This window comes from Oenanthe melanoleuca, chromosome Z, assembly GCF_029582105.1.
Source record: "Oenanthe melanoleuca isolate GR-GAL-2019-014 chromosome Z, OMel1.0, whole genome shotgun sequence".
Classification (NCBI taxonomy): domain Eukaryota; kingdom Metazoa; phylum Chordata; class Aves; order Passeriformes; family Muscicapidae; genus Oenanthe; species Oenanthe melanoleuca.
In genome coordinates, this window is record NC_079362.1 from 17,110,277 (window position 1) to 17,125,002 (window position 14,726).

General features: G+C 51.1%; 2 protein-coding genes across 2 annotated transcripts in view; both read right to left on the reverse strand.

Moving 5' to 3' along the window:
* The window catches only part of LOC130265202 (uncharacterized), a 44,997-nt gene extending 40,395 nt beyond the window's left edge, over positions 1 to 4,602 (reverse strand). The window contains exons 1-4 of the mRNA XM_056514098.1: positions 4,498 to 4,602; positions 3,569 to 3,606; positions 3,009 to 3,131; positions 16 to 150 (exon numbers count right to left, since the gene is read on the reverse strand). The gene's annotated coding sequence lies outside the window, so the exon portion shown is untranslated. The remainder of the gene's footprint in view (positions 1 to 15; positions 151 to 3,008; positions 3,132 to 3,568; positions 3,607 to 4,497) is intronic.
* Positions 4,603 to 8,369: 3,767 nt separating this feature from the next.
* Positions 8,370 to 14,211, reverse strand: LOC130265113 (maestro heat-like repeat-containing protein family member 2A). Its single transcript, XM_056513926.1, has 16 exons — positions 14,134 to 14,211; positions 13,903 to 14,052; positions 13,492 to 13,556; positions 13,232 to 13,381; positions 12,893 to 13,047; positions 12,425 to 12,572; positions 12,044 to 12,228; positions 11,823 to 11,960; positions 11,267 to 11,381; positions 10,742 to 10,879; positions 10,322 to 10,498; positions 10,038 to 10,193; positions 9,808 to 9,909; positions 9,327 to 9,429; positions 8,996 to 9,055; positions 8,370 to 8,703 (listed from the first exon to the last, which is right to left on the reverse strand). Exons 2-16 carry the CDS (start codon positions 14,027 to 14,029, stop codon positions 8,555 to 8,557), a joined length of 1,968 nt encoding a protein of 655 aa, XP_056369901.1. The 5' UTR covers positions 14,030 to 14,052; positions 14,134 to 14,211; the 3' UTR covers positions 8,370 to 8,554.
* Positions 14,212 to 14,726: the final 515 nt, after the last annotated feature.

The following is a 14,726-nucleotide window of genomic DNA, read 5'->3' on the forward strand; positions in this document are numbered from 1 at the left end:
GTGAGCCAGGCTTACCTGGCCATTCTCTTGTTGTTCTTCCACCTGCTGCCTGAGCTGCTCTTCCTGCTCCTGGGCTAGGAACAGCTCTCCCTGAGGCTGGCATGGCACCTCTTCTAAAGCCATCTGCTCATGCTCTTTCTCTAGAAGGGCCTGCACAGAAAGCAAGAGAAGATGGGTTTCAACTTTCCATATGACATTTGTGGGCCAAGTCTCTAAGAGTGATGGGCTCACACGTTCCCAAAGCACTGTGCTGCTGCTCTCCTGGGTCATTCTCTGCCCATGGGGAGGCACAGATTCCAAAGTGACACTGGCTGTACAATCGGAGTCCATCTGGGACTGAAGCTCCAAGAGACTCTCAGGCAGCTGACCCCTGGGAAGGGGTGGCATTTCTCAAGGCTCTGCTGAGGGCCTCCCTCCACTTCTGCTGTGTCCTCTTTGTCTTTTCATTGTGACTGACCCCCAGCCCTGTCCCACAGCTCCATCCTGGCTCTGCAGTGTGGGCTCACTCCTTGTGAGAGACACTTGTGGAGTTCATATTCTCTTCATGCCTGCACCACCATTCCTGCCTTTCTGACATCTACACTTTTGTTAGAAATCCTGGCCATTCAGGAGATAAGGATGCATGTAAAGATCCTCTGATGGAGGTCAGAGAGCCTCTACAGCCACCTCAGTATATGGAGAAGGACCAAGGTGTTTATTCTTCCTCTTTTGTCAGCTGAGAATTCAGACCAGTGGTAGCAGAGATCCTCATAAGGCCCCATCAACAAATGAACTTAAACACCCCTAGGGATGCCAATGAAGAAAATCATGTGTCATGTATTGAGTGTATGACCAGAGTCACCCAACACCACCTAGAGCATGGGATAGTTCCACCCCCTTAGGACACGCAGAAATGTATGGGATAAAAGGAGGCTTTAGAGCAGAAGAAGCTGAAGGGAACTCAGTTTTGAGGGGAGAAAACAACCATTTCTGGAGGGGAAACATCTCTGCTTGCTCAGGATCAGTCAATGGAATATGTCTGTCTGCCTCTCCTGAAGGAATGGCAAGCTTTTGCACCTCCAACTGCTTTGGAGCAGAGCTGTGAAGATTCAGATAGATAGACAGATAGATAGACAGACAGACAGACAGATCTCACTTTTATAATCTCTCTCTTACTATACTTTCTGTTACTACACAAGTCAACATTTGGCAGCCAGTGCCTCGAACAGTGGCAATACTGAATGTGCTCTCCTGTTGCTTCAATAAACCACACTCTTGGGGAATCTGGAGCATGTAAGACTTTATAGAATGCCTTATGCTTATACAGCATTACACTGGCAACTGCACTCTTTGTGAATCTGTGCTGGGGCAAGTACTTCTCTTGGACTCAACCACACTGACAGGGCTAAAGTGGCTGTAATAAAAAATGAAGCCCAGCCCCTCCCAGCTCCTCTTATCTCTGAGGACTACCTGATACGCAAAGGTGTTGATTTCCTGCTCAATTCCCAAACACAACATACACTGACCCCCTGGCCTTCCAAAAGGCATGGGTGCTGTTAACCTGAAAGTGATGTACAAGGCCAGTGCAGGCCAGTACTGACTGGCCTGGCACCAGAACAGCTCCTTCTGCACCAACTTCCCTGACCCAAACTATGTGTTCTTCTACATAATACTGCACCTTCCAGAACTGCCACCTTGCAAACTAAAATTTTAGCAGATTCAGTTCCAGTGCTGGAAAAGGGCAGGAAAGGTTGAATAAAAGCACCTTTGCTGGCTGGAAAAAGAAAAATTACAAAGGGCATCTCTTTCTAGCAAACAAACAAACAAATAAACAAAAAGATAAAAGTAGCACCTATTCCAGTGTCTAAAGAACTTGGATGCAGTGAGGGGATGCTTGGCATGGAAGCGGCCCTTGTGAGGATCACTTTCATTTAGGCATTTATGGAAATGTGCCTGAAAGGTCCCTCATGAGCCTCCCTTTCCCCAGACTAGAGGTCCCTCAACTCATCCTCACTGGGCTTGTGCTCCCACCCATTCCCAGCTCCCTTGCCCTTCCCTGGACACGCTCCAGCCCCTCAATGTCTTTCTGCTCCAGAGGGGCCCAGAGCTGGACACAGCACTCAAGCAGCGGCCGCAGCGGTGCCCAGCACAGGGCACAGCTCACTGCCCTGCTCCTGCTGCCCCACTATTGCTGACACTGGCCAGGATGCCCTTGGCCTTCTTGGCCCCCTGGGCACACACTGCCTCATGTTCAGCTGCTGTTGACCAGCACATTTGGGTTTCTTTGTCTCAGACTGTACCCCAGATGCAAAGTTGCACATTTGACTTAAGATACAGCATCCAGAATTTCAAGGTGTCTTTCCTGTTCTCAGCAACACAAGAGTGCAGTCAAGGACTTGCAGGCTTTTCCCCATTCTAGGCTCCAATGCAGTTTTCAAAGCTGCAGACTTCACCACAAAATGTATCAACAGAGACTTGCCTTTTCTGGTTTTTGCCTAGAAGAAGGGCTCAGATCTATGCACTTTGTTTCTTTTGCTACACCGGAAAATAATTGTTGGTCCTCAACAGTTTCATGGACAACACAATCATCTCTTTTCAGTTTATCAAAAGCCAAAAGACAGGTGGGCCAAATTACTCCATAGAAGTGAAGAATTACTCAAGAAAACTGCAGAACAGTTGCACAAGGGCCAAACACAGGTTTCCAGGTTTTCAAAAAAGGGAAAACAAACAAAGCCTTGTGATCTCCAGCACTACCACATGTGCCTGTGGCCATAGCACTGCAGAAGCCAAGAGACAGAGCTTCACTGAACCAAGAAGCCAAATGCTCACACAGAGGCACCAGCTCTTTGGTGCCTCAACATGACAGATCTAAGCCTGTTTTCCAGCTCTCCCTGGCTGGGGGGAATTGCTAGGTCCTGACAGGACTCCAGCACTCAGCATCCTCAGCCACCAATAGCAAGTGCTGGCTGCTCAAGAATTTGCAGCTCTGTCTTGCACTAAAGACAGCACCAGCCAGAATTGGCACTTACGGCCTCGGAATATTCAGTCTGTGGTGTGACCACAGCTGAAGGCCTGCGGTCATTTTGCTCCACTTTGGTCTCATCTCCAGGAGCACTGGGAGCCAGGGGAGAGTCTGCTGTTGGTTCTGGGCTCTGTGAACAGAGAGAAGCATGAGGGACGAGCCATTACCTATAATTTATAACCTTATTTCTATTCAGCTCTGTTTCTACAATCAGCTCTACTAAGCATGAATCATAAAGTCTGATAGCAATGGGATTCTAAGTCACTCTGAGTAAATTAAAATGGGCTAATTCAACAGAACTGCAAATTGCTCTGAATTAGATATTCCACCCTGGCTACTATCAGGAAGCAACATTCTCTCTGCAAAAGTGGTCTTTTAGCTCCCTAAAAGCTCTGAAATGGAAAATTAAGAAATAGCCAGTGATGCCTTTGCTATTGCTGCTGTGGACATAGAAATGGATTTTCTTTCAGCCAAGAGGGCCTTTCTGGCCCTCTACTGCCACAGGTCAAGCTCACAGCTCCACTATTCCTAAACACCAGAAACATCAAATATTCCTTTCTCACTCACCTCAGAATGGGCACCTCTGAACACCTGGCTCAGGTGACCTGTAGCGGGCAAGGAAAATGAAGCAGATTCTTTAAGACAGCTGACTGGGCTGCTGAATCGCACAGGATAAGTCAGCCCAAACAGAGAGCATTTCCATTTCACAACATCCCTCCAGGAGACACAGCTCTTTCACACAGCCAGAGAGAGAACAGGACAACATTCTTTGTTGTGTGTACACTTTGGCTTGTTTTGCCAGTAAATTAATACAAACTTGATGAAGAAAACACAAATTATTATTTAACACTCACTGCTTCTGTCCAACAGGTAAAGCAGCTTTTGTTCTCCTTTCTTTCATGTACTTTTTATTCCGAATGAGTCATATGGACTAATTCTCCATTAAGTTGCTGAAAACAGTTGCCCAGAAAAGCTCCCCCAAATCCTCCTGAGCTATGGCAATTGTATTGTGAAACAGCTTGGTTCAAGAGAAGCTCAAGGATTCAGGAGCAGACGCTCACTGCTTTGAAATTTGCACTTCATTGCAAAGGGAATCACTATTTTACCACTTAGTAGTTAGACAGTCAAATCCTTTAATGACACAATTTAGAATAAAAGAAGCTTTCCCTCAATTCTGGGGAGAACGACAAGTCTTTAGAAGAAGTCTGCATTTTCAAAGGTGCCCTGCTTGACCCAGCAAACTGAGGAAATGTCAGATTCTGCTGCCACAGACTCTCCTGTGGAGGGAATGCAAGCCCTGCAGATTCCCTTTGCAAATGCTGCCCTCAGCCCTCTGGTCACAGACACCCTGTTTATAGCACAAGGTGTTGACAGGAGCTTTACCAAACCAGTGGCATCCTAATGCTCTTTCTGTTTCCAAATCAAACCACACTAAGAAAGAGCAGGAAACATACAAAAGCCAGGTTAGGTTACACCCAAGGAAAATCTCTACTTACGTGCCAGGTTAGACAGGTAATAGCCAGCATAATAGGTACCATAAGCAGTTAAAACTACAGCAGTGAGTTTCTCCATCATTGTAGCTGTACAAGTCCGGACATTATGCTGCAACACAAGAAAAAACAAAGCTAGTGTCCCAAAATCACAGCAACCATGCCCTGACATCACAAAGCAAATGTTCTGCATTGATCTGTGAACTAATGCAAAGCAGCCCAACCTTCGCTACAGCAAATACAAAATAGCCTGGGAAGTTCTCCTCTGTCACAAAGCAGCACAAACTCCCCTGGTGGGCCAAAACCTGTTGTTCAAGGGATCCAAGAGTTACTCCAAGAGTGGCCCAAGCATCTACAGCCTGTACCTGAACTGAGCACTCAGATGGGACCAAAGAAAAGAAAACCACACCAAGAAAATGCTCCAAAGCATTTCACAGAACTAGGAGAGAAGGCACTGTTGGCATAACAGCTGAAATAATTCCTAACAAATGTCTCCACATATTTGCACATTTATTGTATGTTCCCAGGGCTGCTCTGTAGGTACATCTCTACCTCTGCCTTTATTCCTACCTGGATGCAGGATCTGTCTGCCAGCAGGAGCTGCTCCAAGCTGGGAACGTGACTGGCGGTGCTGATTCCCAGAGGCTTCTGTCTCCCGGGTGAAGCCAAGGCAGGAGCGGGTTGAAAGGTGCTGGCGCTGCTGCTGCTCCGTGCACAGAGCCCCGGCTGGGCAGGGCACGGCGCCCACTGCGCTGCGGCTCTTTGTGCTGCCACAGCTGGGCACACCTGGGGACAGGTTATGACCACCTGTGGGAAAACCGAGGGGTTTGTGGGGCTGCATTGCTCTGCACACACCCAGGCCACCTGCAGCACAGAGCTTTGGGCCCCCAAAAGGTAAACCAGATGGAAATAGCAAAAAGGTTTCATTTTGACCTTTCTTTATTCTTCAGTAGGAATGACTAAAATGAAAGTTACCAAACAGGCCTGATCCCCACTGCCAGCTCAGTGTGAGGAAAGAGGCATTACTTTATTTCAGTGCTGGCTGCTTGGGGAATCACTTCCCTAACACATGCACACCCGTGTGTTTGTATCCATGGAATTAAGACATATTCATTACTTTGCTCAAACTCACAGGCTAAACATTGCCACAAAGTATTTGACATATTTAATCACTTCCTCAAAATGATGGACATTGACAGTAGGGGTTTCTTGAGGGTCTCTGGTGCTCATTTGGTGAACATCCCATTCCTCAAGTTCTCCTCTTATGGTCAAGAGCCTACTAAAGCCACTTTCTTCTCCTTGAATGCATTTCAGCTGTCTTCTTAGCAGGCTCAATCTCTTTATTCTCAAGGCTAAGATATCTACTTGCACACATTAATCACTGGTGTGACAGAATGCAGGACTAATCACTGTCTGCTAAAGCCTAAGTAATTAACAATTTGTTGCGGGCAAACACTTCTCCAACACCTCTCATTCCTTTTCTGGAAATCAAACACAAGCATTTTGTGATCATTGAGCCCAAGGCTGCCTCCTGTTACCCACCAGCCCATCTCTCTTCACAAACTTCAGATTCAGCAGTGCCTTCCCTCAGAAAAAAGAAATTCAAAACCACAGGCGTGGTTTGGAAAATATTGTAAATTATTCTGTTACGGTGCTTTTTGCCCAAAAAATCTGGCCATCATCTGATTAGAGTAATTAGAGGAGATAGAAGCAATCATACTGTGCTTGTGCACACAATTCCTTCCCAGGAGTAATCCATGAAGCAATGCTTGACAAATCCACACCACCAGCTGTTGCCACACAGTTATGAAGCAGAGAATATGTATTTCTGCTACACTTGGACAGCAGAAGATGCTTCTGCTGAGCTGATCTTAGTCACTGCTCACTACAGATGAGATTTTGTGGTCAGCCTCCAACCAGTCAGTGCAGTTGATATTCTGCCTGAATGAAGTTAGTCTAGCAATACATAGACCATGGAGACTGAGGAAAACCAACATCTGTGGGAGATTTAATTTCTTTTCATAATTTTTTTTTCTTTTTACTAATTTATTGTAGTCTATTATTTAAAGAATGGAAACTTTTGGCATACAATTGGCTGGGAGATTGATCAATCTTTCATTAATGACTTCTCTGAAAGCATTGCCCCAGTGATTTTTTCAGGAACTTTTCCATCATCCTGACTCACACAGCATTTCCTGCAGCCCTGGGGCTCCTGGTCAGTGCTGGGATGCGGGGTCAGGAACAAGCACCAGGAGAAAAGGGAGAAAGCTGTGCACAGAGACTGTGTCAGGGAAAAAGACATTTGTTCCCTCCTATTTGGCTGAATGGCTGGAGGAACCTCACTACCACTTTTTTGGGGTGGCCTTTTTCAGGACTCGGCAGAATTTGGGGCCCAGGGTCCCTCCTCTTTTTGGGACACCAGGGCCTCCTTGGAATGCAGCCCCTGTCCCAGCCAGGGGAGTTACAGATATTCTGTGACTTCTGCCCTGGGCAGAAGGACCTGCCACTGTCACCACTTCCTGCTGTGGGTCCTCTGGGGCAGGTCCTGCTCTGCAGGACTAGGCACGTGGGGGGTGGCTGCAGTGGAGGGTGATCTCCAGAGTGCTGTGTTGGTCTTCCACATTGGAGCCAACAGGGCTTCTGGAAGGAATCTCCTCATGTGAGCTGCTGCAGCTGCAGCTGCTGGAGCTGGAGATGGCACTGGCCACAGAGCTGTTGATCTCATCCCTGACAGGACCAGAGCACAGCAGCCTCTGGGCCTCCTTGCTGCACTGGCCCACACTGAGGAGGCCATGGACCAGAGGTTCAGTATATATGTAAAGGAGAAGCTGCAGTACCAGCACCAAGATTTTGGCAAATTGACCATAGGCACAGAGGGCAGGATGCTGCTCTGTGAATTCTTTAACCAGCCATCTCTGATCCTGGCATATTCCCTCCAGCTTCTGGTGCAGCCAGGTACACCTTTTGTCCAGTAGATAACACTGTTCTTTGAAATGTTCTGCCCACACCTCGAGCAGGAGGCCATCCACAGGCTCTGGTCCTGCAGCCCCCTGCTCAGCTGGTGACAGGGTTCTCTGTGGAGAAGACAGAGCAGACATCACAGGGACATGAGGGCTGTTTTTGGCAAGGTGGACAGGATCTCTCCCTGCTGGACTCTAACAATTGTTTGGGGACATAATGGCAAATCGTATGTAGTCCTGTTCATCCTACTCAGAAAACCCTACAGCTTCTATCGTTCTTCTGCAGAGTGGGCATGCTGGATTTCTCTTTGCTTACTTCAGGATGCAGCCCAGGCAGAACTGGTGGTGACAGGGCAGAGCAGAATTCAGATCTTTCCACATGTCCTGGCAGATGGGGCAGCTCCACTCTATCCCCATGGCCATGTCTGGCTGTCACAGCAGGAGGGAAGAGATGAGGACCATGAGCTGCTCCCATTAGCAGTCTTGCTTGGCAAGAGTCCAAGCTTGAGCCAGACTGGTCCAGGTTCTGCCAGTGCCCAAATATAAGCAGAAGGGGATGTTGTATCACAACCTCTTCCTTGGTGGAGGAGCTCCAATAGCAGCCTCAAGAGGCACCTCAGACACTCAACAATCCAGCCAGTAACACATGGACAGGACACAGATGGCAGTTCATGGCTGGGAGTACATTTGTAGACATATCCAAGGATAAATATCCCAGGAACTTTCCACAGCTCTGTGATCTGCCCAACAGCTCTGCCAGAAGCTTCAGTAGAACTACCAAAGGGCCAAGAGGCTTCCAGCCACTTTTCCATGCTGCCTGGGTAGCTGGGTTGCTTGCTGCAAAAGCACTCTTTTTCTCTTCTTCCCCAATGCCCTGTGGACACTTGCAGCCAAAATAAAAAGCTCCTGGTCCTCTGTGTGATATGATAATACAGTTTTTATATTTCCATACTGGGATGAAAGGAAACTGTCCTGTGGGTTAGGAGAGGCCAGAACCCACTTGGCCTTCCTGCAGGCTTAGGTGGTCCCAGCAGTCAGAGCTCCTGGGATCAGCTCTGCTCACAACTTGCAAAGCACGGCCAGCCAAAGACCCAGAGGGAAGGTTATCTCCTATACACCCTGCGGAGCTGGTCTTGTAGCAGCTGCAATAGGCCAGGCAATCGATTTCTTTGTGCAGTTCTTATGCTGTGCAATGTTTGAACTGCCAGGGTTGAGACAGAGGGGCTGATGTCATTTGCCATGCCTAGAAGGGCTAGAACACAGAACAGTGACAAGGTGAGACTGCAGATCTGCAGAGTTCCCAGGAGCCCTCCTGCCATCCAGCTCTTCCCATGGCCTGGAGGGAGCGGGGACCAATGGGATCAGCTGGGAGGTGCTTGCTACAAATATCCCATATGCTCCTTAAATCTTTCTCTGCTCTGTCTGCACTGCCCCTCATCTGTGCAGGGAGCAAACCTCTTACAAGATGGGGCAGGAACTGAAGCTTCCTGGCTCTCTACTCCTCCCTGCTCAGGCCCAGTTGACACCTCACTGCCCTCACTCACCATCACAGATAATCTGGAACTCTTCCTGCCGTCGTCCCCTCATGCGCTGCCCCATGAGCCCTGGGAACACACAGTCTGTCAAGGCCCCAGTGGCTCAGCTCCCCCACACCAATGTTGCCAGCCCAGCCATATGTCCCCGGGCAGGGCTGAGCCCAGGACCTTCCTGTGAAACTCCAGGGTGAGGGAGGCTGGCAGCAGCCCCGAGGGACTGTGGCCCTCAACGAGGAAGCCAGGGCTCCAGAGTTACTGAGCTAAAACCTATCGCCAGTGCAGCAGCCAGGGCTGGGGCAAAGCTGCAGCGGGACAGGAGGGGCCTGGGGCTGTGGCTCACCGATGAACTTGATGGCCGTCTCTCGCATGGACTCCTGAGGGCTCTGCAGGTATGCCAGGGACTGGCGCCAGTACTCATCTATTGTGCTTCTGTCCTCTGCCAGCTGGAGACAGTGCAAGGGAGGAAGGGAAGGGCTGGCACAGACTCTCTGCCTTGCCCAGCTGGTCCCTGTGCCCGGGACTGGGCTCTCCTGCTCAGACAGTCCAGCAGCTGGATGGTGGCAGAGTTTGAAGAAAGCAGAGGGCTAGCGAGCCTTAGTGCCACTCTGCTGCCAAAGAACAGCTGGGCCAGGACTCCACAGGCACCGTGGATTGTGGGGGAGGAGTCTGGATAAGAGTTTGTGAGCCTCCACAGGAAGCAGCAGCATGTGGGGGGCAGGCTGGTGGCAATGGGTGCAGGGGAGGGCAGGAGCACAGCTACCAGCCCCACTGGGGCAGAGGGCTTGTTCAGACTTTGTTTTGGGTTTTGGAACCATCCCTACCAGGCACTCACTACATTTCCATGGCTGCTCCCTCTCCAGAAGTCGCTTGAACTTCCTCTTCTTCAGAAACTTGGTCGCTTGAAGCAGGGTTTTCAGAGAGGCCTAAAGAGCAGCAGAGACCAGGAGATGGAACCACAGCCCAGGGCACAGGATCTGTGCTAAAGCCAGGAGGAGGCAGGAGAGCTGGAGTCTGTGAGTCACCAGGGCAGGAGACAGCTTGGAATACTCACCTCTGCCACATGCCAGTTCTCATCATACAGGTGGTAGAAGAGTGGGAGGAGACTCTGGCGCACACACATCTTCACGGACTTTTTCCCCTCTTTCTCCAAACAGACTATCATTTCTCGAAAGAGGCAAATGGAGAGAAGTTGCACATGGCTGGTGTCCTTGTGGAAAGGAAGTGGGTAAGACCTCAGCACTGGCTGTTCCAGGCCCACCTGGGCAGAGGCCTGAAAATCCACAGGGCACAGTTTCCTGGCAGCGCACAGCACCATGATAGAGGGTACAGTCTTACACTGTCAAACAGTGGCCGGAGCGCCTCAGCCAGCTGCAGAGCAGTGGGGACAGCAATTGCCACGTTGTTGTCCAGGAGCACCTTGCTGAGCACAGAGAGGGTCAGCCCAACCAGCTCTCCATCTGCATCCTTCAGTAGTTCCATGAGGCTTTCAGGGAGGCTCTGCAACCTTCTGGCCTGTGTGGAACACAAGGCTGTATTGTAAAATATGGAAGGCTGCTCCAACAAAACTGCTCTGCAGCCTTAGGGCCCAGAAGCCAGAATTCTGCCCCAAAGGACCTGGGCAGCTGAATGGGGAGGCAGAAATGTTGAAAGCAGCTGGCACAGACCTCAGAGCCCAGCCACATCCTAGGTCCTGTGTTACCCAGCATTCCCTACCCAGCCCCAAGCTGCCAGCCAGGTTCAGCCAGCTCTTCTCACCTTCCAGGGACTCTTGCAGAGTACAAGGAGGCCTCTGAGCACCAAGCGATGCATGTCTTTGCAGTGACTCTGCAGATGATTTGACATGAGCTGCAGGATGGTATCAACCATTTCCTCTGTTTCAAGGCATTGCAGGAACTGAAAGACACAGGTTGCACCACACAGTGATGGGGTGCCTGCTGGCAGGACCCCAGCAACACACAGGGCAGGAGCAGGGTTGCAGGCAACCCAGCCCAAAGGCAGCAGAGCCCTGGGGCTCCCTGCACAGATCTCTCGCCCATTTTGCTGCGCCCTCCAGCCCTCAGCAGCCTTTGCCCTTGAGGACCCATGATGGGAGAGTGAGGGCTGGCACCAGGGTGCCAGGAAACAGAGGTTGAATTGTCACCCCAGCAGCATGGGGCCAAGGGCGTGCAGCAGAGCCTCTGCTCTGCCCCAGCTCCACTGATAGGGCTCCTCCACAGCTGCAGCTGCAGGAGATAGTGTCAGGAAGCAGCTCAGTGAGGCAGAGCTCGCCATCAGGATCACCTCGACAAGGAATGCCATGGCAGGGACCTGCCAGCGTGACTCCTCCCTGCTGAGCAGCGTGACCAGGTAGCGCGCGATCCTTTCACGGAAGGACTTGGAGACATGTTGCATCTCTCTGGCATGAGGAAAAAGGCAATATCAACCCTAGCAAAGTGAGCAAGCCTCTCCCAACACCGGCTCACACAGGCCTGGTCTTTCCACGCCACCGCTCATCTAGAGAAAGGCAGTGCCCAACATCATCAGCAGCCTGCTTTTGGGTAAGACACTGTAAAATGTCTCATGGAGTCATGTCCCCTAGGCTCTGTCACTGGCCCTCAGTGCAACCTGCCCTGCCCCAGCAGGCTGCCCTCAGTGGGCCTGCGTGCACAGCCTCCCTTTCTCTGTGCCATTGCCCCAGGGGCCCGAGAAGGCAATGCTGACCCTTTGGCAGGTGGCTGCTCCTGTGCATCTGCTTCTCCCAGACTTTTTGTCTGCTGGGCCATTTCTTGGTGATGGTGTAGGCTGGGCCATCTACAGGGGAGGAGTGATGGGACAGCAAGGAGAAAGAAGCTCTCACCTGGCCAACAGACTCACTGCATAGTGGTGGGTGTCATTGTCAAGGAGTGTGTCCCAGCCTCTCTTACGTTCGATTGCCAACACCACATCCTCCAGCCACAGACGGCAGAGAAGTGCTTTCACTGTCAGCACTACAAACCTATGTGCAGAGCAAACATCAGGTCATGCAGAGAGCCCTGGCCCAAGGTCCAGGGGCATGGGAGAAAGACTGGGATGGAACACCTTCTGGGGTTAGTGGGAAAGTGCTCTCTCTTCTGCCATCTCCTCCAGAGTCTATTGATGTCTCCTGGCATCTCCTCTGTGCTGCAGAAAACTTGGACCAGCAGAGCCACGAAGAGGGAAGGGGCCACTACTGATGCCTCTGGGGATAAGGGCAGATGGATGATCTCCCACAGTGCCTTGGTTGCCTGTGATAGATGAAACACCTGAAGACTATGCCTGGGCATTATTCTGGGCCATGGAGGCACTGCCTGGCTGGCCCTGAACTTGCCTCTAGCCCAGATTTTCAATGCCCTGAGGCAGGGAGATGCAGAGGTGAGGGAGGATGGAGAGCTGACTGTACAGTGACCCTGGGTGCAAGAAAAGAGATGGGGAGAAACTCACAGCCAGGGCAAAGACTTGCTTTCTGTTGCCATCAGACGTGCATGTGCTGTGCTCCGGCCAGTCCTCCATAATGCAGGGCAACTCTGACAGCACCATCTTTGCAGTCCTGCTCGAGGAGATGAGCACTTTCCACATGGTCAGAGCAGCTCTGCAGGCCCAGAGCTCTCTGTCAGTGGGCTCTCAGCCACAATACCATGGCCTAGGCAGCCACAGTCTGGCCCCTAGCCCAGCCTCGGCCCACAGCCTCTCACTGGCAGCACTCAGTGATCCTGTCCCTGCTGGTGGGCAGGACCCAAGAGACAGAGTCTTGAGAGTCAGGGAGGGAGTGTGGCAGCAGACTCTGGGACTGACATGCCACTGCTGGGAAGTGAAGCAATTGGAGGGTCCTGGAACTCTCCATCAGTGTGACAGCTTATATGGGATGGGTTCTGCAGAGTGATGGGCTGTAAAGGCAGATGGATCCCCTACCTTTCACATGATGGGGCAGAGCACAGGAGGGTCACAACCACATCACTGGGGTGTGCATGGGTCAGATCTAGAAGGGACTTGTCCAGTCTGTGCTCAGAAGACACATCCTTGTTGGACACAAGCCACCGGTGGATGAACTTCACAATGGTTGGCACCTGGAGGAGACATGGAGGAAGAGCTAGATTGCTGTCAGAGTGAGCCATATGCATAGCTTCTGCAGAGAATTGCTTTGCTCCCCACCACACTGTGCTGGCCTAAGGAGCTTTTGGGTGCTCATCTGATCTGGCTTGTGGGAACACACAAACCCCAGAGGCTCAAGCCCTGGCCACAGCTACTTACACGCTTCAGATTGGAGGTTTCTGTCTGTGCAAGCAAATCCAGCACAGCAGCACAAGCCTCAGCATTATAGGAGTCACAGCGTACCATGCCCTCAATGGCTGCAATGGTGATCTCTTCCCGTTCATCGTTCTTGACAAATTTCCAAAAAATCTGCAGAAGGAAGGGTCAAGAAGAGCGAGTTGTCCACCAAGCACCACAGTGGTGATGCTCAGCTGTGAAGCAAGAGCATGTCCAGCCCAGGCAGGGATGGCTGTGGGTACCTGAGCTCTATGGCTGAAACGCTTTCGGGCATGCTCCTGGTCTTCTGTCAGGTCCTCAACTGGGTCTGGCAAAGACCAGGCACAGTCAGAGCTGTGGGGCTGTGGGAAAGGCTGGAGAGCACAGCTGAGCCTCCCTGGAGCTGTGCCCCCCAGGCAGGGCCAGCACAGCGAGGCTCAGTGAATGAAGCATCAGCCCCATCCCCTCTTGCCCTCTTTGCCTGTCCATGTCCACAGGGGATGGGATGGGATGGGATGGGATGGGATGGGATGGGATGGGATGGGATGGGATGGGATGGGATGGGATGGGATGGGATGGGATGGGATGGGATGGGATGGGATGGGATGGGATGGGATGGGATGGGGCTAAGCTGTCTGCAAGCACTGGCCCTGTGACCCAACTTTGCCACTAACCTGCCCGCACTGGCTTGAATCTCTCTCTCCTTTCAGGAGGCCATTTTGGGGCAGCCCCAGGCCCTTCCTCCTCCTCCTCCTCCTTCACCCAGGCCTGCCCAGGAACACTGGAGGGTCCCTCTGCCATCCTGCTGTCTGGCCTTGAGGGCTCTGGGCATACGGAAAACACAAGGTCAGCAAGGAGGAGGGTGGGAACACCAGGGATCCTCACTGTGTCCTGGGCTGTTTCACCATGTCCCTGTCCTGTCACATCCTTCAGGCACTGTGGGTGCTGCTGCCAGCACCCATTTAATGGCAGGCCACAAAAGGCCCTGTGACACATTGCCATGTGACATCCCATCAGTAACATCTATGTCACAGTGTGTCACAAAGGGCCCTGAAACCACATGTGCCCTGGAGCCCCATCCCCTCAGTGCCTTCCAGTAGCCCCATTTTCAGGGCTGCCTATCATTTTGGTATCTTTAGTAACAGTGGAGATGTTTTATACATTCCCTGAAGAGGTACCAAATGAGTAATAGTATTTCTAAAGCAGTTAGTGGTGATTTCAGTCCTAAGGAAAATGTTGTTTCCTTGTAAATAGATTTCTAATACTGTGCATGCAAGATGTTTCTATGTTTAGATTATGGATAAGATAGTATCAGAACCACGCTGTCTGTGTGAGCCGTACAGTTTCCAGACAGAGTGGAAGAAGTTTGGAAATCAAACACTTCACAAGGCAGGATGGAACACCCTGAGTTTGCTGCAGTTGTGATGTGACTTCCCCAGGTGCACTCCCACCTGTGCTTGGCTCCCATTGAAAACCAGCTTTGTTTCACACAACAAAG

Coding starts and splice junctions, on each gene's coding strand:
- LOC130265113 (XM_056513926.1), bottom strand. CDS start 14,029: ATGGCAGAGGGACCCTCCAGTGTTCCTGGGCAGGCCTGGGTGAAGGAG. Junction 11,961..12,043: donor TTTCCCACTAACCCCAGAAG/GTGTTCCATCCC, acceptor CTCTGCACATAG/GTTTGTAGTGCTGACAGTGA. Junction 9,056..9,326: donor GACGGCCATCAAGTTCATCG/GTGAGCCACAGC, acceptor GTGTGTTCCCAG/GGCTCATGGGGCAGCGCATG.